The 25,846-nt window shown below is 37.6% G+C and overlaps 8 protein-coding genes across 8 annotated transcripts; 4 read left to right on the forward strand and 4 right to left on the reverse strand.

Moving 5' to 3' along the window:
- Nucleotides 1-14: 14 nt before the first annotated feature.
- LOC111604365 (tubulin-specific chaperone E) lies at nucleotides 15-2,364 on the forward strand. Its single transcript, XM_023322435.2, has 6 exons — nucleotides 15-102; nucleotides 214-383; nucleotides 443-915; nucleotides 974-1,397; nucleotides 1,453-1,735; nucleotides 1,800-2,364. Exons 2-6 carry the CDS (start codon nucleotides 288-290, stop codon nucleotides 2,093-2,095), a joined length of 1,572 nt encoding a protein of 523 aa, XP_023178203.1. The 5' UTR covers nucleotides 15-102; nucleotides 214-287; the 3' UTR covers nucleotides 2,096-2,364.
- Nucleotides 2,365-2,440: 76 nt separating this feature from the next.
- On the forward strand, nucleotides 2,441-3,891 carry LOC111604366 (GTPase Era, mitochondrial). Its single transcript, XM_023322436.2, has 3 exons — nucleotides 2,441-2,753; nucleotides 2,804-3,491; nucleotides 3,547-3,891. The coding sequence occupies exons 1-3, from the start codon at nucleotides 2,490-2,492 to the stop codon at nucleotides 3,729-3,731; spliced, it is 1,137 nt and encodes a 378-aa protein (XP_023178204.2). The 5' UTR covers nucleotides 2,441-2,489; the 3' UTR covers nucleotides 3,732-3,891.
- Nucleotides 3,892-3,967: 76 nt separating this feature from the next.
- Nucleotides 3,968-4,491, reverse strand: LOC111604368 (peptidyl-tRNA hydrolase 2, mitochondrial). Its single transcript, XM_023322439.2, has one exon. It carries the CDS (start codon nucleotides 4,483-4,485, stop codon nucleotides 4,087-4,089), a length of 399 nt encoding a protein of 132 aa, XP_023178207.2. The 5' UTR covers nucleotides 4,486-4,491; the 3' UTR covers nucleotides 3,968-4,086.
- On the reverse strand, nucleotides 4,395-4,758 carry LOC111604367 (cytochrome c oxidase assembly factor 4 homolog, mitochondrial). The gene has a single exon (XM_023322437.2). It carries the CDS (start codon nucleotides 4,679-4,681, stop codon nucleotides 4,487-4,489), a length of 195 nt encoding a protein of 64 aa, XP_023178205.1. The 5' UTR covers nucleotides 4,682-4,758; the 3' UTR covers nucleotides 4,395-4,486.
- Nucleotides 4,759-5,061: 303 nt separating this feature from the next.
- On the reverse strand, nucleotides 5,062-8,049 carry LOC111604342 (elongation factor 2-like). The gene is made up of 4 exons (XM_023322404.2): nucleotides 7,810-8,049; nucleotides 7,221-7,748; nucleotides 6,256-6,952; nucleotides 5,062-6,193 (listed from the first exon to the last, which is right to left on the reverse strand). The coding sequence occupies exons 1-4, from the start codon at nucleotides 8,025-8,027 to the stop codon at nucleotides 5,102-5,104; spliced, it is 2,535 nt and encodes an 844-aa protein (XP_023178172.2). The 5' UTR covers nucleotides 8,028-8,049; the 3' UTR covers nucleotides 5,062-5,101.
- Nucleotides 8,050-13,697: 5,648 nt separating this feature from the next.
- On the forward strand, nucleotides 13,698-13,859 carry LOC111604346. The gene has a single exon (XM_023322410.1). It carries the CDS (start codon nucleotides 13,698-13,700, stop codon nucleotides 13,857-13,859), a length of 162 nt encoding a protein of 53 aa, XP_023178178.1.
- A 7,899-nt stretch (nucleotides 13,860-21,758) lies between these two features.
- On the reverse strand, nucleotides 21,759-22,097 carry LOC111604358. The gene has a single exon (XM_023322426.2). It carries the CDS (start codon nucleotides 22,048-22,050, stop codon nucleotides 21,856-21,858), a length of 195 nt encoding a protein of 64 aa, XP_023178194.2. The 5' UTR covers nucleotides 22,051-22,097; the 3' UTR covers nucleotides 21,759-21,855.
- A 2,464-nt stretch (nucleotides 22,098-24,561) lies between these two features.
- On the forward strand, nucleotides 24,562-24,939 carry LOC111604359. The gene has a single exon (XM_023322427.2). The coding sequence runs from the start codon at nucleotides 24,614-24,616 to the stop codon at nucleotides 24,800-24,802; it is 189 nt and encodes a 62-aa protein (XP_023178195.2). The 5' UTR covers nucleotides 24,562-24,613; the 3' UTR covers nucleotides 24,803-24,939.
- The last annotated feature ends 907 nt before the right edge of the window (nucleotides 24,940-25,846 follow it).

A 25,846-nucleotide genomic window follows, 5' to 3' on the forward strand; every position in this document is an offset into this window, starting at 1 on the left:
GCTGTGGTAAATATCGTTTCATAACGATTGATGAACGAATTTGTGTGTTGCTTTAGTAAAAGTGCTTTAGCCCTGGTGTGAACAGCCCTGTAATTGTTTACTGTGAGTCAATCATATACAAAATAGAGAATTTTCTTATTTAATTATAAAATCTAAGCGAAAATTAATTTATAACTGTATGTTATCATTATTTATGTGACTTACATGCTATAGAAAAGACGTACTGGTAAAGAAACGTGTACACACAGACGTAGTAGGCCTTGTAAGGAACGAAAACAAAAACAACAATGGTTGGAGTTATTGATGAGGCGCAGCTGTTTTATCCGTTGGGCACACGCATCAAAATCGCCAACAATTATGGCACCGTTAAATACGTCGGCGAGGTAGGTGTGCTTACAAATGTAATTTCAGCTTGTATAAGCCAATGCAATATACATTGTAGGTCAACGGGCACTGCGGCACTTGGCTAGGCATCGAGTGGGACGATGGGCTGAGGGGCAAGCACAATGGCATGGTCGATGGCAAGCGATACTTCCAAACGCAATTACCCACAGCTGGCAGTTTTATACGTCCTGGCAAGTTAGGACCGTGTGCCACGCTGGAGGATGAGGCACGCGAGCGTTATTCAAATTACGATTCTAAGAATGTAGATACGTCTCTGATACGTGAGGCACAGGCTTCAATGCAGGCATCACTCTTTGAGGTGGTGGGCATGGATAAGATAGCGCGCAAGCAAAGCAAATTTGAACAACTGTCGGAGGTAAGCGTGGATGAGACGCCAGTCAATGCTGCAGGCTACCTGAAGGATCTCTCACAGCTAACGACACTCAATGTGAGCCACACGCTCATCTGGAATTGGGAGATTGTGGCTAGCATAACGCAGCAATTACCATTGCTCAATAGCTTAAACTTGGGGTAAGGCTTGGAGATTCTGTATATAATAACCCTTTTTTATAATTACTTTTCTTTACAGCTCCAACCGTCTGCTGCTGCCCACAGATAAACAAGTCAATGAGTTGGCTCCCTCTTTTAGTCACTTGAAGCATATTAATTTGGGCAATTGTGGCTTTACGGATTGGCAGGATGTGATGCAAACGGCACTGCTATGGCCGGATATTGAATCGCTGAGTCTACAGGAAAATGCATTAAGTCAATTGGCCGAGGTCGACTGTAAAAAAATTTTTCGACAGCTGCGTGAGCTGGATTTGCATCGCACTAAACTAATGGATTTTGATCAGGTGTGCAAGCTGGGCAATATTAGTACCTTGAGTGTGCTTAATCTTATTGAGAATGGAATTGAGCAACTACAGCTCCCAGATTGTGAGCCGCACGCGAAATTAAATATGTTTTTGTCACTGGAGCAGCTCAGTCTAATGCAAAATCCCATATGGAATGAGGTGAGTGCCAATTAAAAATGAATTTTTTCACAGTTGTAAACATTTATTTTATCAGACTGAGGCCTTTAACGAGCTCGACAAATTACCGCAATTGAAGCGTTTGAATAAAACGCCGCATTTGAAGTCAAATTTTGATGAAATGTTTTCCAAAGCAGTGGCCAGCATAGCCGGACTGCAGGTTATCAATAAGGCCAAGGTAACTGCCGAGGAACGGCGAGGTGCCGAATATGATATATGGAAGAAATATGCTTTAGACTGGTTACAGGCAACCAAATCGGGTGCAGATGCTCTACGCGAATTCTACAAAAAACATCGGAGCTACCTGCAGATTGTGAATAGTAAGTTGTTATTGTTAACAAATTATAATCGTTGACTTTGAAATGGTGCCCTCCTTTTGCACAGAATATGGGTCGCCAGCTGATTTTGTGCCACGTATCCAAGCCAAGCCATCGAATCTCATTAAAGTCCACATACAGCATAGGAAGACAGGTGAAGTGTGGGAGAAAAAAGTGCCACGCATGATAACGGTGCAAACGTTGCAAGGACTGGTCATGAAGCGCTTTCGCCTAACAGGAGAAATTCCGCAACTATGCTATATAGATGCCAAACATCCGGAACTTGTGGTACATCTAGAAAACAATGCCAAAACATTGGATTTCTATTCAGTGCAAGAGCACGATACAGTTTTGTTTGAATAGTACAAAACTATAGTTTAATGGAATTTTTAAACCCTCCCTAACTTTCTCTACCCCTAATTTGGTATTTAATTGTGGTATTTTAGTTGTAAAGCAAGCAACACATTTTAATGTGAATGTTGATTTACATATATATACATATTAACTGTGACACCTGCTGAGACCTATGCAATGCAAAATTACTAATGTTAATATTAGATACTTAAGTTTACAAATTTCCGCTTTTGTTTTGTTTCAACAAAATAAAATTGAGTTTATTAACCGAAATTCTCTGTAAAACAATGTATATCGATATATATGTACGTGCCGATAAACATTATTGGTGTAATTAATGTGAGTTGCGTACCAGTTGCAGACATCAATACTTATCGATAGCTTTGGCAGTCACATTACCGCGATGCGTTTATATTGGCTGCAAAGTTCTTTAAAATTGCTTAAATGCAATAGAAACAGCTTATGGACAAGAAGTGTACATAGCTTATCTTCTACAACACAGGCTAGTGGACAAAATACTTTATCAACGACGCCGCCTGTGCAACCTACAGAGGTGATTGACAGCGATAGCAACAGGGAAGAGCAGCAGCGGTCGTTGCACATAGCCGTAATTGGAGTCCCAAATGTTGGCAAAAGTACCTTTATCAACAATATAATCAATCATAAGGTGAGACATAAATAGTTGGCAATGTAAAAACTAAACAACCTCGATTTTAGGTATGTCCCACTTCTGCGAAGGTACATACAACGCGAAAGGCTAACACCGCAATTTTGACTACGGGACAGGCGCAGCTCGTATTCTACGATACACCCGGCTTGGTGACTCAAAACGAAATACGGAAACATCATTTAGAGCAGAGCTTTAAAAGTGCTTATCGTCATGCCATTCAACATGCGGATATTATAGCTGTTATGCAGGATGCCTCCAACAGTTGGACGCGCAAAGCTTTACATCCCACAGTGATCGACACGCTGAAGACCTATGCCCAATTGCCTAGTTTTTTGGTGCTCAATAAAGTTGATGCCTTAAAATCAAAACGTGTCCTCTTGGATCTGATTAAGACGTTGACGAATGATACTCTGCGCAACAAGAGGGCTGATAGAAAAGTTTCACTGCAAAGCGATTCAATAGGCGTCCGTTTGAATCAGCGCGAAACCAGTTGGAATCATTTTAGTGATGTTTTCTTGGTGTCCTCCATCACGGGCAGTGGATTGCAAGAGCTGCAGGATTATTTAGTAGATTTTGCCAAACCAAGACGTTGGCGCTACCCAGCTGACGTGTATACAGATGAAACACCTGAGACGTTAATTGTGGAAAGCGTGCGAGCGCGTTTACTCGACTATCTGCCACAGGAAATTCCCTATAATCTGAAATGCGAGCTGGAGTACTACAATGTGGAGAAGCGTATGCCTTGTACGATTAATTAAATTACTGTTATTATAATTATTGTCAATTATAGATGTGGTCTACACCTCGGTTACGGTTCAGTGCCCCACGCCTCGAATTGAGCGCCTTATCTGCGGCGAATCGAATGGAAAACTACGTCAGATAACCGAACGAGTGACCTCTGATTTGGTAGAAATGTTTGGTCAAGCGGTGTCCTTAACCATTTCCACCATGTCCGGTGGTAAGAGAAATGTCTGAATGCGTGTTCCAAATCATCCATAAGCCCCGGGTAAACTGAATATATTGTTGTTGATTACGTTATAACGGACTCTTAAACAGGATGCTAATTAGCGCGCGCAGTTTCCATCAAATCGATTAAATTTAATATCTACCTTCAGTAACTTGATTCACCAAATTTCGTATAAATATTCTCTTAAAATAAAAACAAATACTTATTTTGTATTATACTGTACATATAGATATTAAGTTAAAATAATTAAAACTTCAGTTGTGCAGGCAATTCAGAGTACTTACTAGTTGGAACACTCGACTAGATCACTCTTTATTATTAATTACGTAATTTAAATGAAAACCTAATTATTGCATATGCTCTTTATAAAAGTTTTAAATGAGAAACCAGCTTATCAACATCGGCAGCTACTGCAGGTCCCAGTCCCAGAACCGTGGCTGTTCCAGGCTCCAGTTGTGTGCGTCCAGCATCCCTGACCAACGCAGCCACAACGTGCGCCTCTTGTGCCCGCAGCTGTAGACCATTTAACTGTTCGTAGCTGTCTGCACGAAGTACAATTTTTGGCTGTCCCATTCGGCACCAGCGTTGGAGTAAAGCATTTTGTGTCTCGCTGCCGTGGGATGCGTTTTGGTAGCAAAGGACAGCGGCGTGTGCGCATTGTGCCGCAGTTTTGCCTTTGCTCATCTTTAGGTCGCCGCGAACGACAAGCGCCAGTTTGGTTGGATTTGCTACAATGCTGGTGCTCAGAAGTTTTTGTATCATTTTACTTAACATTGGCGTATTTTTTGGTCTGTTGATCCACATATTTTTGCATACACGCCTTGAACTCTTTCACTTTGTCCTGGCACATACGCCAGTCACCCGTCTCTGCAATGCACTCCTGTACCTTGTAGTGTAGCTCAATGCAGCCCGTTTTCTTCAGCATCAATTCGACGGGGTCCTGTTCCACAGCTGACATACCTAATTTTTGTTTTTAATTCAGCTTGCAGGCGGCAGCAATCATTTCACTAGCAGCAAGACATGTGTGATATCGATACATAGGGTGGCCATAACTTGCGATAGTTATTATATCTGAATGAGGTGCGTCTACTAAGAAGCTTTTACGCCTCATATAATATTACTAATCGATTAGAGACAAAGAAAACTAATCATGTTTGAATTTGCCAATGAATTTTAATTAAATCAATTAAAAGTATTTCTTTTACTATTACTATTATGTTTAATATATATCACATGTATTTTGTATAATACAAAAGTATAAAATACATATATATGATGAATAGGAATTAATACTGTCATAGCTTCACAGTATGTCAATTTGAAGAGCAAATTGTCGTCATGGTTTTTTGTTTATGATTAAAACTGTAGTGAGATTAAATTACAACTTGTCCAAATATTGCGAAAGGTCGGGTACTCCTGGCTTGAGAGCCTTACGTGCACGCGTCGCCTGAACAATTTGGTAGGGCTTGCTGTTGGGCTCGGATGGATCTCCCGGCAGTAGCTGCCAATGGTCGAACACACATTGAGGAAAGGCCTGGCCCCGTGTGTTGGTGCGCAGTTCGGCAGTGAAACCGAAGGATTCGTTAACTGGCAAATAGCATTTAACCATATACATGGGTGTTCCCGGGACTGGAGACTCCTCAAAGACATGACCACGACGTCGGCTGAGCACTTTGTGTATGCCCCCCACGGCTAAATTGTGGCTTTGGATCTCGCAGAGGTACACTGGCTCTAGCAGACGTGGACTCGCTGTAATAGCTGAGGCGTATAGGCAGCGTCTTGTTGTTGGAATGATCTGGCTACCGCTACGATGCACTGCATCAGCATGAACAACCACATCGTGTATATCAAAGCGTACACCCCGCATGTTCTCTTCGGCTAGTACGCCTTCTTTGGAGGCCCACTGGAAGCCTGCAATAACCGAGTCCTTGATCTCGTTCAGATACTGTACCGATTTGGTGCAGTCCACAATGATGTTGGCGCCAGTGCAATCGGGACCGAAGCTCCAGATTTTACGTGCTTCACTCACATCATAGCCGTATTTCTCGCTGAGGAAACGTGCTCGCTTCTTGAACTCCTCTCGGGCAGAGACAACGCCATTGTCAATATCCTCGGCCAAGCCATCGGGCATTGGATCGGCTTTCATGGTCAGGCGATTATGCTTGTTGCGCGACTTGGACAGGCACATCTGATTAGACTGCTCGAGGACAGTTTCGCGGTAGGAGACCAAAGGATCTGACGTTTTGAGTGGAATACAGGCATGATCCTCCTCTAGATCCTTAATACATATCTCCAAATGCAGTTCACCAGCGCCTGCAATGATATGCTCGCCGGACTCTTCAATTATGCACTGCACCATGGGATCAGATTTGGCAAGACGCTTCAGACCAATCACTAGCTTGGGCAAATCAGCTGGGTTCTTTGGCTCCACGGCCACACGCACAACGGGCGATACGGAGAACTTCATGACCTGCAGTTGCGTAATATCAATTATAATACAGTTATTTCTTGAGTTAGACGGGCTCGACTTGCCTTCATGTTGTGTGCCTCTTTGAAGGTTGTGATTGTGCCTGTTTTTATAAGGAATTGATCCACGCCAACCAGACCACAAATGTTGCCCGCTGGCACATCCTCAATGGCCTCCACGGTACGCCCCATCATCAAGACCGTACGTTGAATTGACTTTTCGTACAGATCTTCTTTCTTGCCGGGCTCATAGTTGGGCCCCATGATGCGGCACTTTTGTCCGGTGGCCACCTTGCCGGCAAACACTCTGCCAAACGCATAGAAACGTCCTATGTCCGAGGTGGGCACCATTTTCGAGATGTACATCATTAGGGGACCTTCCGAATCGCAGTTTCTTATGGCAATCGCCGCCTCATCACTCTGAGGACCCTCGTACAACAGTTCCATGCGGTACTTTTGGGCTAAAACTGGTGATGGGAGATGGATGGCGATCATCTGTAGAAGAGTTTCGCCCGCAGGCAGCCAATTGCGCATCACCGTCTTAAGGAGTACCTTGCCCTGTTCCGCCTGCTCCTCTGGTTGCAGTTTAACCCCGATCTTCTCCAACAGTCGCGCGATTTCCTCTGTTTTGTAGTTCATTATGGCATCGAATACCTTGTAAATGGGATCGAGAATGTAAAGGCAAAATGATCGTTTGCTATCCGAATCGGGATGCTTTTGCCATTTTCTCGTCTTGCCATTGAAGAAATTGCTGCCCCACAGACTATGGAAAAAATGTACAATTTATATACAAATATATGAAAAAATTAAATATTTCGAAAATTAAAATAATGTAATTTATGTAAGATATAGATCAGATCAATTTTAAATGGAAAACTAATTGAGACGAATTTGAATAGTTAGTTCTAAACCCCAAGAAGGGAGTACTGGCTATAGATCAGATAAGAGAAGGCGCTAACAGAAAAAGCTTTGTATATTCTAGAAAGCCTTAAAGCAACCAATTGAGACGGTTGCTTTCAGGTTGAGCTTACCGTTTCATCAACTTTTCCACATCGATCTTGAATTTATCAGCATACATTTCGGCAAATTGTTTCAAAGTGAACGCCCAGCCGTGTAGGCCTGAGCCGAAACCGACGGAACCCTTTGAAGGGTCAACAGAGATATCGCCCATGGGTCCGCCACTGTCGTTGTAGGTGGCTATGATTATGTTGACATTCTCCACGGTGCGCTGAAATGTTTGGTACAGCTCTTCAGAGTCCAATTGAAGTTCGAGCAAAGCTCTATCCATTTTATTGAGGAAGAGAATGGGTCTAATTCGCTCAGCAATCGCCTGCCTTAGCACAGTCTCGGTCTGCACACAGACGCCGGAGACGCAGTCTACGACGACCAGGGCTCCATCGGTGACACGTAGTGCAGCTGTTACTTCAGAGGAGAAGTCCACATGACCAGGTGAGTCAATCAGATTGATCAGGAATCCATTTGTGTCATTTTCCCGCTGATCCGAGTGCGTGATGAAGCGCAAGTCCTCATTCTTTACCTCAAAGTACATGGTAATGGCACTGCAGAAGGCGTTAGGCAATCACTAAATATTCAAGGAATTCACTTCTTTGCCCAACTTACGTTGACTTGATCGTAATGCAACGCTCCTGTTCGTCCTTGCGGGTATCCGTGAAGCGCATGGCACCTGCCCTGGCGCCCGCTATAATGCCTGCCTTGGAGACCAGTGAATCAGTCAACGTCGACTTACCATGATCCACATGGGCTATCACAGAGATGTTGCGTATATTACGCTTCTTCTCCATCAGGCCACGTATTTCGTCTACTGACAACTTCACCATTTTATTGAGTTTTTGTTATATTCAAAATTTACACTTAAAATATTTAAACTCGCTCCCACATTGGCGCGCTCTGATGATTTCTAGAATCTTCTCGATTGTTCCGCGCTGTGCAGCCTTATAAACACTTTAAGTTAGTCTATTTCATAATAACGGAAATCAATGCAGAGCTTTCGTTGCAAAAAGCTGTTATCGTTGTGAGAGCTTTGCATTTGCGAAGCTTCCCATGCTGAATGCTTGATATGCGAGTGAAATTGAAATTCAACCAGAGAGGCCCAAGCAGTGGCCAAATTTTCTTGTAACTGAGATTCACTTTTTCCTTTGATATGTCAAGTTTAACGGCTAGTGTTTTTTTTATGTTAAGATTAGATTTATATTATTTATTCCATAAGACATTCTATAAGCAAATAGAAACAATTGTAATTTCTTCATATTTTACGCAGTTTTATTAAATAGCAAAAGCATTTAAATGCTTTTGGACTTGATAAGTTTTAAGCTTGACCAAAATATTATTTACGCATATATATAATATATATAAAACAATCACGTCACTTTTATCAATTTGGCAGCAAGATAAAAAATGTCTCTTTTTGGTATTGAATTCTAATAATTTAATATTTATTATGTCTGCATCTAGTTAATTGTTTTTATTCAACTTTCAACAAATTAGTTGAGTTCTAATAATTTAATATTTATTATGTCTGCGGATAGGAAATTATTTTTATTCAACTTTCAGCAAATTCAATTTTGGCCTCAGTTCATAATTCTTTAATTAATTTTTATGACTGTTTTCTTTTTGTATGTTGCTCACGTATTTTGGGTTACATTTCGGTCATTTCGCTTTATTTTCATAGAGCTAATTGGAAAAATGCGCAAATGAAGTTTATTTACTATTTGATGAGTCCACTGTTCATTAATTAATGGGGAAACATTTTTAAAATAACTGCTTATCGGTATAAGCATTTTACAGCAGATTTGGAGTTGCGTATTGTCCTTAGCAATATTTTTATTTTGATTTATTTTTTATATTTTATTCAATCACCGAGTTGACTGTGTATTTTTTAAACCCATTGAAAATGAGAATTTAGTGTATAATGGTCTTGTGAAAATGTATGTAAAAGGCGTTCAGTATACATAGATATTCTTATTTAGGAGCTGAGTCGAGCTCTACCTATGTCCGTCTGTGTGTCAGTCCGTCTATATGAACGCAGCAATCTCTCTAGAGAATTCAAATTGGAAATTTATACTTGTTTATACATTTTCTCGATTATCTCTATTATCGATAAGAATCGAACGTTAGATTTCCTTTTTGAAGATGACAAAAAAAGTAGTTCAATTATTTGTGCTTTAACAATTTGAAAATTGGCTGAACAAAGTCCATCTAGAAGAAAAGTTATTCAACAACTAAGTTCTCATAGTAAGGGCCATATTGGGGTCCAAGCACCTGTCTATGTGTGTGTGCACGTGTTGTATAATAATTGGAGCATTGCCTTTTAGCAGGGTTCAGGGTATCTCCTAGCATGTCGTCTCCATGGAATCGTTAAAGAAAATTATAATCAAATGCAGTATTTATTATTGCTTTAATGAGCCATATGACAGGGCCATATTGGCCATATTGATTATTATAAGAATTATTGAAATACTAGTATTTGAAAATATTTCAAACAATAATTTAATTCGCTGCAAGCACAGAAGATATATTGAGCTTAAATTTAAATTAGACCAAGTGGCGCAAGACATTTTTCAATTTTACGATTCAATTCTTAAAATAATTTATAGCTAGCTTTATTTATGGCATTGTCTTCCTTTTGGCCTAAATCATCCAGCTATAATATCACATCAATTTAGGAAGTTGACAATTGGAGCAGACAAAGTGAGTAAATGGATTTACAATTCATGTTCTTTTACTTGTAATGCTCGTTCACTAGACGAAAAGAGTATATTGGCTACGTGCAGTGCGTGCCTTGCTGCTTGACCGGGCTTGGCGACTTCTACAGGTAACTAATTGCTGGTCTACTTCATTCTGGGAATATATTTAATGCATGATAATGAAGCGAGGCAATGCCGAAAACATCAATATTTGATGAGCGACGTGTACGAGTATTGTGCAGTGGGTTGGACTCCTATGCCACGTTCTCTGGCTTGTTTGGGTGTTATCTTTATGTGTCATAAAGAATCATGCCATAATTTGCGGTTGGTTGGGTCTTCGCTTGATTTAGAATTTTTGCGATTTCTTTGGAAGTGGGCTAAAGGCTGAAAAAATGTTTTGTTGCCGATCGAATCGCATTTGCAAATTTGAGTGAATGAGTGCGTAAATGAGTGCGTGAATGGGTGAGCGTGGGTGGCTCGATTCGTGTGTTGTGTAGTGTGTATAACCCTTATCAAAAGTCTGGGTATTTACATAATTCGGCTGCAGCAACTGTCGCTTGGCATTAACATTATTTGGCTTTAATTGTTCGCCAGATTCTCGCGTGTAATGCAGCCAACGCCCCCACAATATGGGATGCTTGTTTATGCTCTTATACAGTTGCATTATTCATGAGTGTCTGTGGCGCGTGTCCAATGCCACAAAGAGAGCCAAGATTTGTGTGGCGCGGAGGGCAGCAGCATCAGAGTATATGTTGACTACTCTAAACTACGTTGTGTCCTTTGCTACGTTTACATGACGCAGCTGTCAAGAAGCAACAGCAACGGCAACAGCAGCAGTAGCAGCTGAGCCCACGCATCGTCTGCTATTGTAATGTTTATCAAGTTGAATCTTTATTTACATTTTAAGCAGTATGCAAATCGGCGGCTAAAACTGAACTGTTTTCGCCTACTGCTTCACAATTCCCGCACCCTAACATAGCCAACCATTGCCCCATCTTCTGCTTTGGGTGTCGCTATGCGCACTTCCGTTTCCGCCTACCAAATTGCCATGGAATATTGTTAACGCTTCGCAAACTTGCGAATTGTGGCCAAAAACTTGTTAATTGCCAGTTGGCAGACAGCCCCAAAAAGTTTACCTTGTAAGCGATACTTGACAGTATTTTTGCAGGCAAATTTAAATGTTTCCAGTTGCCCCACCTTAGCTGGGGGACCCTAACTTGCCACCACAGAGGCAGAGAAAGGCACAGAGTTAGTGGCCATGACAATACTTTCTCTTTTGTGTTACATTCCACTGCTTACAGTCCAGGTCAAGCGATCAAGCAACAGGTATTCTTATTTGCATTTCTTTATTTATTGCTATTTTTGATTATTTTTGACATCATTTGTTAGACAGCTATTTGCATTTATAAAACACAAATTATCTACAGTATAAGTATAAGCGCTATAGAAGCTATGCTATCTGTAATATACGAATAGGTATTATTAGGTGCTTACCGTATTAGGATAGTTTTTAACGTTTGTTATATTTTGTTATCTTATAGATTACTTTGCTATGGATCGACGGTTTTCACTAGTCAGAGTTACAATTTATACGTGATTATTCATATATTTACTTCATATATCATCAGTATCATCCGTTGATGCTATTGTATCTCAATGTTAGTTTCATTCTATTGGGTTGTTCACTAAGTAATTTCGTTTTTTAACTGAAATTAAAGCCCGATTTTTTTTATTTTATAAAACATTCTATGAAATTATGTATTCTCAATACATTCTTAGAATTATATGAATTTTGATTATCTACGATTAGCTATGTAGAATGATTAGCATTATTTTTCTTATTATTTTTAGTTATTATTTAAATTCTTATTATTTTTAATATTAAAATTAATATTATTATTATTTTTATAAATGTTCGTTTTATTATTTTTATATTTATTTTTATTAATATTATTTTTTTTTTTAATTTTATTATCTTTATATTCATTTAATTTTTATTTTTATTTTTATTTGTACTCTTATTATTATTAGTAATTTTATTATTATTATTACTATTATTATAATGTTATTTTTTTCGCACATCATAGCTAATTTTGTGTATCATAAATAAATTTGTATTCGACAGATACTTTTGTTTCTAGGTAATACATTTAATTTTGGTAATGATATATGTTACATATATTGTATATATATATATTACATATATTCGCTATATGGCTGATTTGATTCCCTCAGATACTTTTGTATCTTATTTATTGTAGAACATTTTTCAGTATTTGTTTCTTCCCTTTTAGGCAGCTTCAGTTTTTTAACCATCAGCAGGCAATTGAAATTGATGCCCGAGCGACTATAATGGACATAAACTGATGACAAGGCTAGTAGCTTTACGCAGCTGTTGCGCTCAATCAATAAGTTGCCATGCAGGACGATATGGCTGGTAGGCCTGATTGACAGGCGGCTAGTGAGGCGTGGCGCCAAAAAGCAAACAAGAATAAAGCTCAAGAGGCTTAATACGAAAATGAAGTCAGTGAAGCATTACGGAAATTAGCCAGCTTGCTTGGCATTAATTCGACCTGCTAATTATTTATTAGAGAATGCGCAATCAGCAGTCAGCACATAGCAACTTTGTTGCAAACGATGCGTCTTCAATTCAAATTTATTCAGCGTAGCATATTTTTAGGGAAACCTGAAAAACGAATAATACTCTTACCATTACCATTAGATATGTTGCTAAGTCCGCACCCCATATCCAATAAGAGTAGGCGAGAGATATCAGAAAATAAATGTTTTTAATTTTTTTCATTCTGTTAACTTGCTGAAGGTGCTTAAAAAGAAGAAGAGATGCTTTGTTTTGTTTACTTTTGATATATTGAGAAATTGAGTTAAAATAAATTTTGAACAAATATGACTTATTTTTTTATTTATTAATTTTTTTTTTAAATAAGCTCAATGGCTAGAAATTGGTGTAAGAAATAAAACATACGGAAATTAAAACTCTTATATGCCAACTTTTCTTTAATTAGGATAAGTTTGGAATAATCTCGGAAATTAAAAATATGTTTTTTAATTGAAAATGTTCTTAAGTATTTTATACATCAATAAAAGGAAAGCTAGACTCAATGATGTAAAACTTGCGTAGACAGAGAGCTTCTCGGGAAAATGAAACTGGTCTACTTGATGATCTGCTAAAGCTTCATTAATTTAAATTTATTTGATATTCATTTCGCTCTCTTATGCTGAAAGCTACTCTAAAGCTACTCTAAACACATGCCAAATTCAATTCTGACCAACGCATTTATCTGAAATAGAATTTCAAATTTTGGCAAATTGACATTGGCGCAACTCTGTAAAGCGATTATCTGCACACACTGACTTACGCACACTCCCCCACTCCCACACACACCCACACATTCTCAACACACACCATCAAATACAATTACGATTGTCGCTTTTAAATTAATTTCATTTGCAATGAAATTGCAAAATTTACCAAATTATGTAAACTGTGAACGTACTTCTGTGCATAATTGACTTTTTCTGTTGCATTAAATTGATTTAGCAGCGCAATTGTTCTCCGGGTCTGGTCTGACTGGGTCGAGTCAATATTTGGATCTGGGCTTATGCGGGTCAATGCCAGCTATACCAGCTATGCCAGCTATGCCAGCTCACCTGCGAAAGCTGTTGGCAACTGTGCAAATATGCCCAGCTCTTAGTTGGCTATAAAAGCCACTGACCATTGCCACTTACAGCATTGCGCACTTCAAAGTTTACTGAAAGTATCTCTTCAAATCGACACTGCTCAACATGAATTCCTCGATGTTGCTAGTCGCTCTGATGCTCGTGTCGCTGCTGCTGCTGCTCAACACGCCGATGGCTGAGTCCACGATCGTTTTCTTTGCCTGCCTATATAACTTGAGCATTTGTCCTTTCCGCACGACGACTGTAACGACAGTATCTACTTCATAAAATAAATCATGACAAATGTGCTGTAATCTTTAAAATTAAAAACTATTTGAAACTATTTAAGCATTCATTCAGGACCGCAGGGAAATTGATAGCGCAGATGCCTTAGTTAAGGATCACTGTACTTACTTACTACTATATTTAGATTCCTAATATTCATCTTACATAGCAAAAATAATTTATTTATGTTTATTTATCTAACAAGCAGAACAAGGAGTTCTTAAGCTGCAGAGTATTCTTTGTATACATTTATTCCTATTGCTCCTATATACCATTGACCACTATTACTCTCTTTATTTGGTATACGATATGAGTAAAGTACTATACACTTAATACTCTTCAATATAGATTCTGCACCTTGAAGTACCTTGTACCAAAGAATGTGGCCAGAAATATTCAAGCTTGTTTGCATGTTTGCAAGGAAATTAAATCTTTCATTTGTTGAAATACACCTCTAGGGATAGTTGGCACAGATATAGCATAAGTTGATGTAAGGTATCCTTCTCCGCACTGCCGAGCACTGCTAGATCAATGATTAATAAAGTGACTAAATATATGGGTAGAGAGTGAATGAAATGCATTTCAAGGCAGCTTAGTTCAAGTAAATTATTGATATACGCAGCTCAGTTCTCGCTATTGGCTCTGCACGTTGAATTGATGAAATCCTCAAATTGATGTACCTGTGTCTAATGATCTAATTATGTTAATCAGTGTTGAAACAAAGCGCAACGATTCAACACTGCTCAACATAATTAGACATAAGTCACATATTTTTATTTTTGCTTTTATCACAGCCCGTTTGTAAATATATCCTTAGTTGGCCATTACCAAGATCTGGTGATCTGTTATTAGACTAAGTTCTGTAGAGAAAATGTGAGCTTGAAATAATTAAAATATAAATCAAAATAAACTGAAGATGTTCGTTGTCCTTTTGTGATAACTCTATGGCTTAGACAATACCGATCAATCAATCAAGCAATTTTTTAACCCCACACTATACTATATAGACTTGCTCAAACTTGTCAAATTTTAAGACTCTAGTCATAGACATAGACAATACAATTTAGCCCGATATTTTTTGTGACTGTTTTAGGTATATAAATATATATAGATATAAATACTATATCCGGAAAAGTTAAAACATTTAAACAAATCGACAATATAAATCGTATAATAGGGTTTGAAAATGAATATATACGTATATATATATTATAGTATTATTGTCTAATAATACGATTTGTACCTAAATTCGGCGGCTCTCGATATGCGTAAGTGATTAAACTTCTACGTATCTAGTGGTCGATGCTTTGAAACTCCACAGACAGAGGGATAACACGACGAACATTGTACAACATTGGAGCACCTCATGAACGAGTAAAATATACATCCAACAATTACAGAAATTATAAATTGCTCTGAGTTACCTTCTGAAACGTATAAAATGGAGACATCTCACAATGAAACTATATTTCTCTATTGAGCAACTTAATCTTAGTCTATTTTCCTATATATCCAAAGCAGTTCTAGAAAGTTATGATAATTGAAATGAAGATTTTGGAAAAAAAACACCATAAAACTTCATCAATAAAAATGAATTCGGTAAGTAATTTGTCTCTTTTTGTGTAACTATTATAGGCTAGATTCGCTCTACTTGTATGTTGCATTGACTCGATTATGCTCAACAGTGTTGCGAGGGTAGTTTGTACCCTACCAAGCTGAACCTTCGTAGGGCGATCACATGCGAAATTTGTGAAGAATTTTTAAGAGAAATTAAAATATAATTAATTGAACCGAAAATCTGTTGAATCTTAAAATAATTGAAATACAAATGAAATTACAGCTAACCAAGGCTAAGCCAACTGTGTCCCTTGGTGCTAGCGCACAAACAATTAAATATCCTTAATAGCACTGGCAAGACTTGAGCATTGTAATTAAATGCTGCGTGTGGATCTATAAATACGCATCCTTGAAGTCATTTTGCAGGGTCTCTTAATTGTTAGCGAGGCGACAACAAGTGGCCACAGCTAGTAGCGACGTAGCTTCTGGGTGTGGATGGGAAATCCAAGTGGAGTCATCTCAAGTCAAATGGAAGCTCTTCTGCTTCGATGAGTGCTCGGTGGGTTGATAGAAAGGCGAGTGCAAAGTTTTTGTCATTAGTTATTTGCACTAATTAAGTGCAAAGCGCATCAAAGCCAACTCAACGGGAAAGCTTGTGGCGACTACGTGCCATGCTTCTGTAATTTCTAACAAGCCCAAGCCCCGAACCCGAACCCGAACCCGAACCCGAACCCCAACTCGAAACCTAAACCAAGCCTCTTCCAATGAGCAATGGGCACATTATGGCCTGCTTCTAGTTATTCTTGTTGTTGTTGTTGTTTGGGCATTGTCGTATAGCATTACTCATTACTCAACTTAGAGCTTTGCCCAGCTTAACGGAACTTAACGCAACCCCCTGGTTCCAGCCCGACTAGCGCTGAATGCAGAAAACTTTGCTTTGTTTTCTCGAAATCTAATAGTCTCACAAGAAATTCCATAGCGACCTTCTGGGCGCCGCTTTTCATCGCAAATTTTGCGGATACTGTGATTAATAGACTTAATAGACGACTTTCAGGAGGTAAATATGCATATACTCTTCAAGTAAGCTTTGAAATATTATCTCCTTTGATTGGTATTACTAATTATTGGCATTTCATGTTTTTGATACCCTAAGTGATTGGTTTCTATAATAAATCATATTAGCAAACTGTAAGTCTCTAGTGCCATAAGCTCTTGTTGGTATATCCTTTTAAGGTATGCCTTATTGGGTATTAACTGGACTCTTAATCAAGCATAAGAAAATATTGAAATACTGCGAAACTACTAAATGCTTATTATGAAGTAAGCTTGCCTTTGTAATATTTATTTATTTTATTTACTATACCATGAACCGATTGAAATGTCAGAAACAGACAGAAGAACCAACACCCGACAAATTGTATATATATTTGTGATCAGGAACAGCACCAGAATCGATAATAGATAGAGAATTTAAATGGTTTTTATAGAACATTTTCAGCTTCCATTAAATCGCATAAATACTTTATGAAGTTATTCAATTAATTAAAGTTAGAGTCTCCAAAAATACATTAGAAACTTGGATTTTTAATTGTTAAATAGATTAATTGAATAGCATTTTAGTTGTCATTTTATGTAATGGAGTATTGAGTACGGAGTAACACTGTAGTTATTAAAGAACACACACATATTCGAATACCTATACTCAAACAAGTATATCTACTTGCTGAAGCGAGCAATCTTTTTGGAATTCTATAAATAGAATTGTTTACAGTTTACAGTTCTATTTGGGATAGGCATATATATTGCAAGTGTTTGCTCTCTACTTGGCTTGCAGGGTATCTGCCAGTCGAGCACTGCTAACTAGAGACTTGTTACGTTTTTGTTTTTGTTTTAACGAATTCGAGCCGAATCGGTTCAAGGTCTGTAGAGCCTTTAGCTTAAATAACTTAAGGTCAACTTTTTCTTTTTATAAGTTTGTGCTCAACTTTCAGTTGCATTTGAAACTTGGTTCATTGAGCGCTTTAATTCGAGCAGCTCCTTGTGAATTGGCCTTTCCTTGGGTTTCTTTGTGAACAACAAATATTGCTTTATTTTGCTGCATGGCAAAGCATTTGAATATATTTCCTATATGCCGACGGCGCCTTTCGGGAGCCTCAAAAGACAGCAAAGGGCCTGCGAAACAAGGGACGAAGGCCGAGACGAGACCCCAATCAGCAAAATTTAATTTTTCTTCACACTACACACACACACGCACGCACACACCCACACATACATCTATGCAAATAAAGCTATTTACAGTTGAACACAAAAATTAACATTTCGTCAGCGGCAGCCGCAAATTGCATCTTTTTACTCATCTCCGCAAATGAATCAAGCGGCTGCGGGCTATATATAGAAGGAATCAGGAGGAAGAAGGAACCATTCAGGCTACCTCTTTATGTGCTGGAGTGTGTGGATGTGAATGCTTTCTGTTTGTATCTGACAGTTGAAATACCTCAGCTGGAAGATGTTTCGTTCAAAGTTAAAGGAATCTATGATTCTAATATTATTTAGTAGAGCTCCCTTTTTTATTACATAGGGGTGAATGCCTCTAGATGGTTACTTTTGTTTTCTCTAGTTAAGCTCTACTCCCTCAAATTTGAAGACAGAGGAGCACAATTTGCGTATCCAATGCGACTTCAATTGTTTAAATACTTAAAGCATAACAAGGACTTCTTATGTCTTTAGGTGCGTGAAATGGAAAATATTTAGTTGAATCTAAAATTTGAATCTATTTGTTTGCCCCTAATCAAATTAGATTCGACTGTTTTCCCTGAAAAGTAAAGATCCAACAAATTAAATGAAATGTTGAGCATATATTCTTAAATGAAATTGAAGTCCAGTGAATTTCTATTTTGTGATTTATTTTGTGTGCTTGCTCCAAAATGAAAATCGATAAATTATTTTCACTCTAGACATTGAACTGCGTGCAAAGTCTAGAGAAATTGGCCATTAAATGCTTTTGTAAGCTGTTGACAAATGTTGCCAAATGGGGAATCAATAAAGATATACTGAGAAACACACACACACACTTACAGGCACACACAAATGTAATTAAGAATTGGCATTTGAGAAGCTATAGAAAGAGCCAAACAAAAAACTCCAGCGAAAAAATAACAATGAATGGGCAGAACGAGAAATTCAGATCGAAAAACAAAGATCCCAGACCTTGCAGAGGTCACAGCTGAAGATGGAGGTTTGCGTTAATTAATCCAAGTAATAAATAAATGCTCAGCTCAGATTTTCACACTCAAATAATGCCAGCAAAGTTTATTTATAAATTTGAAGGCGTTTGCAAAAGAATCGTAGTTATTAATTAATACTGAGGAAAAAGTAACGAAAATCGATGGGGAAAATATACATATATATGTATTCAGGAGCTCAGGGGCAGTTCATAACAGTGCGGGATGCACCAGGACAATGATTCGCGACGTCAACAACCATTGTGGGACGGCTTAGCCTTTCAGCACACAGGGATAGCTTAGACAACATAAAAAAGGATTTATGTTTATATTACATCATACTAAAGGTTAATCATATGTTAAGAGCATTTAGAAATTCCTCAAGCTATAAATTTCGTCAAATATTTTTTAAGTAAATATATTTATGTTTTATTTATTTAAAATATTGACAAGCACTTTCAGCACACAATTATAGCTTTAAGAAATTTTATTCCTGGTTTTAGTTAATATTTGGAATAATGCAGTTCAAAGTCTTCCAATATAACGCAACGTTGCGCTTTATAAATTAATTTACACATATTATGATTATTTTCAAATTTGGATTGCCCTAGCCATTGCCGTGAAGTGACTTCGGATTGCCAAAAATATATATTCAGAAGTCACTCAGTAATCGCAGCAAGCTCGTGTGAAGCGTCGCGTGGTTGAAATAGCAGCTGTGCTCAGGATTTTTTAAAATTCCGAATTATTCAAAGCACGCGCGATATGATTGTAAATACAAATTAATAATAACAAATTGTATGCATATTATTATGATCACCATAATTAATTTCTTTGTTATTAAGATTGTGTTATTAAAATAATAACAAGAGTGTTGCTGAAGCTTCAACTAACAAAGAGAACAAATTTCTTTTTAATTCTTCTGCCATTTCAGTCTCGTCATGTCCATTAGAACATATGTCATTTTGTGAGCCTAAATTAACTTGTCTTAAATGCAGTTGTGGTTTCTGCTTATTGATTATATATTATATATATATATATTATATATTATTGATTCTGCTCATTATTATTATTGTGCAATTTAGCTTTACTTTCTTTATAAAGCAGTCTAAAATATTGCATACTCTTTGGCGGTTATAAAAACAACGTGAAAGGAACCTAAATGACATTGACTTGGAACAAAATCAAAACAAATCTTAAGCTAACTGAAATTAATTGTTTCAAGTAGAAAATCAAATTTTTTTGTTTACTTTTTTATTGATTGATTGGGACTGACTTTGGGCCCGTAGTCATTCAACAGTTTTTAGTAGCAATAAAAACCTGCAAGCGAATCGATTTCGAAGTACAAGAAATTGTCAGAGGTGGTGTGGAAGGTGTAAGAAATCCAATTTATATTTAGTCGCTCACGGCCACTTCTGGATGCTCGGCGTACACTTGCCTGAGGCGCACAAAGTTGCCTTTTCAAGCAGCTGACAAAGTTTTTTTGTAGACTTTAAAAAGTGTGTTTTCTTTGCGAGATGGCGATGGGGATGGGAAGTCGGAAGCCACTTGGGCAAACAACTCGTTCGGGCGATTGTTGACAATTGCCCCCTCCTTCCTGCCCATGCGCCTCAAGACTACGTTACGTATACGCACATTTGCACAGCGCAAATTGCAAATAGACGGCAAATTAATTAAATATCACTCATACGTCAGGTGCTGCGTAGGCTGAGCTGACACTGCTGCTGCTCGTGGCCATGATTTGCAAGTATAGGAAGTTCATTTGAGACCCCTCACACTGCAGCTATCCAAATGTCCAGCCGCTGCCTCTGTGGCACGTGCAACAGGCGGCCACTGCTTTCGTAATGCCCATGTCGCATGCCGCGTGGGCAACATCAGCAGCTGGAAATAGAAATTAAATATACGTCGTGGCACCACGCTTCAATCCAGATTAAATTTATGCATATTTATAACGTTCACCGATGACTAGCAAAAGTTGCCGTGAGCTCTGCGGTTGGGTTGAAGCGAATCCGAGCGAACTCTGTCAGCTAATCAGCTGCATTTCTCAAAGTCCTAAGCTCAAGGCGGATCTTAGACCTTTTTCTTGTTCAAGGGTAAACAAATTTATTTTATTATTAGCAACAGATTTTAAGTATGGATACAACTGTCTGTGTGACGTCAGAAAAATTAAATAACAGAAGCAATTGTGGGCGTTAGCTTAAGACAGAGACGAAAAGAATTGCCAAAGTTTTGAAACGATTTATTTATATGATTCATTAGAAATTTGCGGACTTTAGAACATATTAAGTACTGAACGAATTGAGATAAATACTGTCTAAGCCCTTCACTTTGCCGTGTGCCGTGTGGCACATGCGCTGCCAACCATCAGAGGGATACAACTCTTACCAAGGCTGAATCCCAAACGTTTCCATTGATTTCTGATTGACAATTCCATACACAAAATGTAGCGAGCAGAGTTCCTCCAAATGTTGGCAAACACATTTTGAAAAATAGAAAAAGCTTTTCTGGCATATCTGTGAAACTTGAGACAGAAGTTGAAGCATGAAGAGCATTTATAAATTCCTTTGCTTCTTCTTTTTTGAGTAATACTATTTAAGATATTTATATTTTATACTGATTTTCATGGACGCAAGGATGATCAAATATATATATATTTTCTTTCCCTTATCGACTCACTTGGAATGCCACAAGCGACTTCCAATGAGAAGAATATTAATTTACTTTTGCCAAGGAATTTTAAATAAGATTGAAGCAAAATATAAAGCTATATCTTTCACAAAGTAGATATCTGTGGACGTTTTTTCAGGTATCGTTTTTAAAATCACTTTTGTATCAGTTTTTCTAGAGTTTCTTCTGTTTGCACAATTTTCAAATACAATTTGGGATTCAACATTGATTTTGCTGTTTTCACTGTTAACTTACACTGTTAACGCATACTGTTAAGGTATACTGTTAAGCTGTAATGTTGCAATACACTATTTTCGTATACCGCTTAGGTACACAGCTAAGGTACACTATAGTAATCTGTAAGTTACAGTGCCACAATGTTAGGTTCCACAGTTGAGATCACTGTTAAGATCGATTGTTACAGACCACTATTAAAGTTCCCCGATAAAACGATCATGGGTAATGCGATATTTTATATTTGTTTTAGACTTCAACAAGATATAATTGATAATGTGATAAGACTCGAAAGTATCTTTTGTAGATTCCAATCTTTGGTTTTAAGCCGCACATTCGCGAGTTACAGGATTGTAAGTCTGACCAGCAGTTGGGCATCTTGGGGTCGTAGTGCGGTAGGGACACAGCGGTGATCCTGTCAGACATGCAAATAGAAGGAACGTCCCCTCGGCTGCAGGTGCAGTGAAGACCATTAGCATGGCCATCAGCGTCAAGGATATGATAAATTTGGGAGACATCGTATTATCTGTTCCGGATCTACTGATGCTTTAAAGTGACTTTCACTCAGTGGGTAACCCTATTTATATTATTTAGCTTAACGTGGAATCTACTCTAGGTTAAGTGTTATTTATGTACTTATGCATCTTGCACAATATTTATACAAGTTGCATGAGGCATTAGCACCTTGTTAATAGGTAAATATTTATGAATTGTCTCAATTCATTTCCCACATTTATTTTTGTTATATTAAATTACCTATCAACTGCTTTGGAAATTCTTAAAGGGATTAAATTGATATTCGATTTATACCCTGAACCCATTGAAAATGATAATTCAGGTATATGTAACAGGCAGAATTAGACGCAGTAGACTGCATAAATGATATATATTCTTGATTAGGTCGAAGAACTCAGTCCACTTTACATTTCCCATGTCGGTTTCTGTAATGAATACAGCAATTTTGTATATTTTGGATTATTGATACCTCCCCCTTCCCTCGCGAATTTCCAAATATTTCAAATATTAGAAAAAGCATAGCAAATACACAGAGAGTCATTTTCACGCTGCTCAAACTTTATTAAGAAACTCCACCTAGAACAAACGTTATTCCACAATTAAGTACAATATCAAGCGTTATTCGTAAAGCACGTTTAAAGAATCGTATAATGATTGGATCGCCTCTCAACCCGTTTCCGGGGTGTCTCCTAGCCGAGCAATCTCGACTAGAAAATTCTTATAATTTATGTCTAATTATATTAAACAATCTATGTTATGTGAGTGAAATACAATCAATTTGTATTCCTAGGAGCAAGATGACTCTTGTTTAGCCTAATGAATATAGATTTAAAAACTCTCACTCGGTGCTGACTTGAGTTAACTATTAATTTCAGACGGGGTCAAATTTTTGTGCAAGTTAAGCATGTATAGTTTACAATAAGTCTTAATTGAACCATAAATCTGAACATGTAAATATGCAATAAATAACAAGGTAAAGCTACTCTGTTACTATTAAGATTCATTGTGGAAGCACAGTATTTGGGTTTACTGTGAATATTTAATATTCACTGTTAGCGTACACTACTTGGGTACTCCTTAGAGTACACTGTTGGGGTATTCTATTAGCTAACACAGCGTGAGTACACTGTTATCTTATTAGGGCACTCTGTTAAGGCCCACTGTTAATGTACACTGTTAAGGTACACAGTTTGGGTAAAATGTTAGGCAACAATGTTAAGGTAAATTATTATGGCACCCTGCTACATAAGACTGTTCTACTACATTGTCAGTATATATGGGCAAGATACTATATTAAGGTACAATATTCACTATTAAGGTACAATCTTCAGGTATAATGTACTGGTTCACTGTTATGTCCTACAGCGACTATGTCAATATTGACTCAGTCTGTTGAGGTTAATTTTTAATACCGACTGTGAAAGCCTACTCTAAAGGTTCCCGAACATTTAAATACATTAAAATGACAGATAAATGCAATGCGATATTTTACATTTATTTTTGACTCCAACAAAAATATAAGTGACAATGAACTGGAAAGAATCTTCTGTAGATTCCAATCTTTGAGTTTAAGTCATTTTACACATTCGCACATTCGCGAGTTACAGGATTATAATTCGAGAAGATGAAGTTAGCAATTGATAGTATTCATTGCAGGAACAAGGAAACAATAGATTATGGTACATTATCAAGATGGACTGCTAAGCTCAAGGTACACTGTTACAGAATGTTACGATGAAGTGTTAAGGTACACGTCGTTAGGGCTGTGAGGACATTTTGATTTCCGGTATGAATTATATATGTTATTCTTTAGCTTGACAAGTCATGGTTAAAGTGTTAATTAATATTAAGAATAAATTTATAATACACATATATTATATATATATATAATACAATATATATATATATATTATGTATAATATATATATATATATATATATATATATATGCTCAGAATTGTTGTTACAAATTGTATATGATAGAAAACCGGAAACATGATCTCTATTATCATCATTTCAATAATATTTCCCTCCTGCATTTCCTACGTTTTATTATCTGCGTATTACAGTTATATATCCTTGAAATGCATTACGACAAAAAACCGAATTGTGATACATTTATATCCAATCCATTTGGAGAGTAGAAAATCAGGAAATTTAAATAGTTTTGCTACGATGAGTCATAGACTTAAAGAATTTAACAATAACTAGTCTAGATGTACATTTAGGGAAAACTAATTTGAACTTTTTACAAAATTATGCGCTATATAAAATTGTCTCAGCTTGAACTTCTAGCCTTACATAAAGCAGAAACTATTTATGAGCAATTATTAGTTTCAATATTGATCGTCGCGAGCTGTGTGCTTTCGATTGCACAATTAGAACGTGTTTCTATTTGTTGTCATACAAAGTATTGATAGCTCGTGCCGTCAATGTAAATAGCATAAATGATATTGATCAAATAAGCCATAATGAACTATATGCTCGCCTAGCCCTATAAATAGGTCGGCGAGTTCCAACGAATGCTCACTTCAATCAGCAGAGCAGATCTGGAATACTTACAACGATGTCGCCCAAGTTTCTCATCTATTTGACAGTCGTGGCCGTTTTGATGGTACTCAGCGCACCCGCAACAGAGGGCACGCTGTTCCTGACAATGTGCCTATTGCGATCCCCTCTGTGCCCATTCTTTACCACGACTCCACTGTGCCAGACGGGTAAAGTCTGGAACCCAGTTTACAATATTTGTGCTTGAGCCTTAAGCGGTCTGTATATTTGGAAATCGCATACTTTTGTGATACTCGCAGAACATTACGCCTACAAATACCGTTAGCCAATTGTATTCGAATTGAAGTCGTGAATAAATATGTAACATTCCATTGCATCATCTGATTTATAGTCGAGACTGCTCGAGCAGGAGATACACTGAACTCGATCGATAGTAAGAAAATATTATGTGTTATCGACAAAAAATGAGAAGCTCGAACTGCCTATGGTATATATAGTTAAAATACCTTACTTAGCTTAATCGCCGAGATCACAGCGTTCATACGGACTTACATACATTCAGGCTGACAGACGGACAGACCGATAGACAGACAAACGGACAGGGCTAAGTCGGCTGGTTTGTCATCCTTGTCAAATATATGTATACTTTGTGCTATCTGCCACGCCCTCTTCTGCCTTCTGTTATATATATTTTAGCTAAATCATTATACTCAGATTTCCCATTTTCAATGGGTTCAGGATGTAAAAAAAACGAACTTTGCATAGGGGCAGAAATGCCTTCATGTACTCCAAACTCGATATTTTCGAATTTTCTATGACACAATGGTCGGATCCTATCATTTATGGGTATAGCTTTGTAGGAATTCTACAGTTATGTGTCTGATGAATCTGTTAAAGATACAGATTTTTTCGATTTTCCGAAACCCTGGGTCATAGCTAAATTGTGACCTATGCAACTTTCATATTTTATTTATGAAGCTATATAATATATATAATATATATAAATATGAAAATATAATCAAAAGATAATCGGAGCCAGATGAAATTACAATAAAACAAAAAGCTTTTGAGCATTTCAGTTGCTTCCATTTGTTGACATACATAACGTGTGGAATAACACTAATTAAAGACAAAAGGTAAAATGTAGCACAGATGACCTTGAGTTCTTCAAAGGTTATGGAAGCGCTCAGCGTGCGTTGACAGAGTCGACAAGCTCCTGCCTAACCTCCAGCGTTGTTTCGCTAGCCTTTAGCTTCGATCGATTGCCCTTATTCTTGGAAGTAGATAACTT

This window comes from Drosophila hydei, unplaced genomic scaffold, assembly GCF_003285905.1.
Source record: "Drosophila hydei strain 15085-1641.00,03,60 unplaced genomic scaffold, DhydRS2 tig00000060-arrow-pilon, whole genome shotgun sequence".
Taxonomy (NCBI): domain Eukaryota; kingdom Metazoa; phylum Arthropoda; class Insecta; order Diptera; family Drosophilidae; genus Drosophila; species Drosophila hydei.

Excerpts from the sequence above, each read along its gene's own strand:
- LOC111604365 (XM_023322435.2), top strand. The coding sequence starts at position 288 with ATGGTTGGAGTTATTGATGAGGCGCAGCTGTTTTATCCGTTGGGCACA. Across the intron at positions 384-442 it reads CCGTTAAATACGTCGGCGAG|GTCAACGGGCACTGCGGCAC; the intron begins GTAGGTGTGCTT and ends TATACATTGTAG. Across the intron at positions 1,398-1,452 it reads AAAATCCCATATGGAATGAG|ACTGAGGCCTTTAACGAGCT; the intron begins GTGAGTGCCAAT and ends TTATTTTATCAG.
- LOC111604366 (XM_023322436.2), top strand. The coding sequence starts at position 2,490 with ATGCGTTTATATTGGCTGCAAAGTTCTTTAAAATTGCTTAAATGCAAT. Across the intron at positions 2,754-2,803 it reads ACAATATAATCAATCATAAG|GTATGTCCCACTTCTGCGAA; the intron begins GTGAGACATAAA and ends CCTCGATTTTAG. Across the intron at positions 3,492-3,546 it reads GTACTACAATGTGGAGAAGC|ATGTGGTCTACACCTCGGTT; the intron begins GTATGCCTTGTA and ends TGTCAATTATAG.
- LOC111604368 (XM_023322439.2), bottom strand. The coding sequence starts at position 4,485 with ATGATACAAAAACTTCTGAGCACCAGCATTGTAGCAAATCCAACCAAA.
- LOC111604367 (XM_023322437.2), bottom strand. The coding sequence starts at position 4,681 with ATGTCAGCTGTGGAACAGGACCCCGTCGAATTGATGCTGAAGAAAACG.
- LOC111604342 (XM_023322404.2), bottom strand. The coding sequence starts at position 8,027 with ATGGTGAAGTTGTCAGTAGACGAAATACGTGGCCTGATGGAGAAGAAG. Across the intron at positions 6,953-7,220 it reads GTGGAAAAGTTGATGAAACG|TCTGTGGGGCAGCAATTTCT; the intron begins GTAAGCTCAACC and ends TTTTTTCCATAG. Across the intron at positions 6,194-6,255 it reads AAGAGGCACACAACATGAAG|GTCATGAAGTTCTCCGTATC; the intron begins GCAAGTCGAGCC and ends ACGCAACTGCAG.
- LOC111604346 (XM_023322410.1), top strand. The coding sequence starts at position 13,698 with ATGAATTCCTCGATGTTGCTAGTCGCTCTGATGCTCGTGTCGCTGCTG.
- LOC111604358 (XM_023322426.2), bottom strand. The coding sequence starts at position 22,050 with ATGTCTCCCAAATTTATCATATCCTTGACGCTGATGGCCATGCTAATG.
- LOC111604359 (XM_023322427.2), top strand. The coding sequence starts at position 24,614 with ATGTCGCCCAAGTTTCTCATCTATTTGACAGTCGTGGCCGTTTTGATG.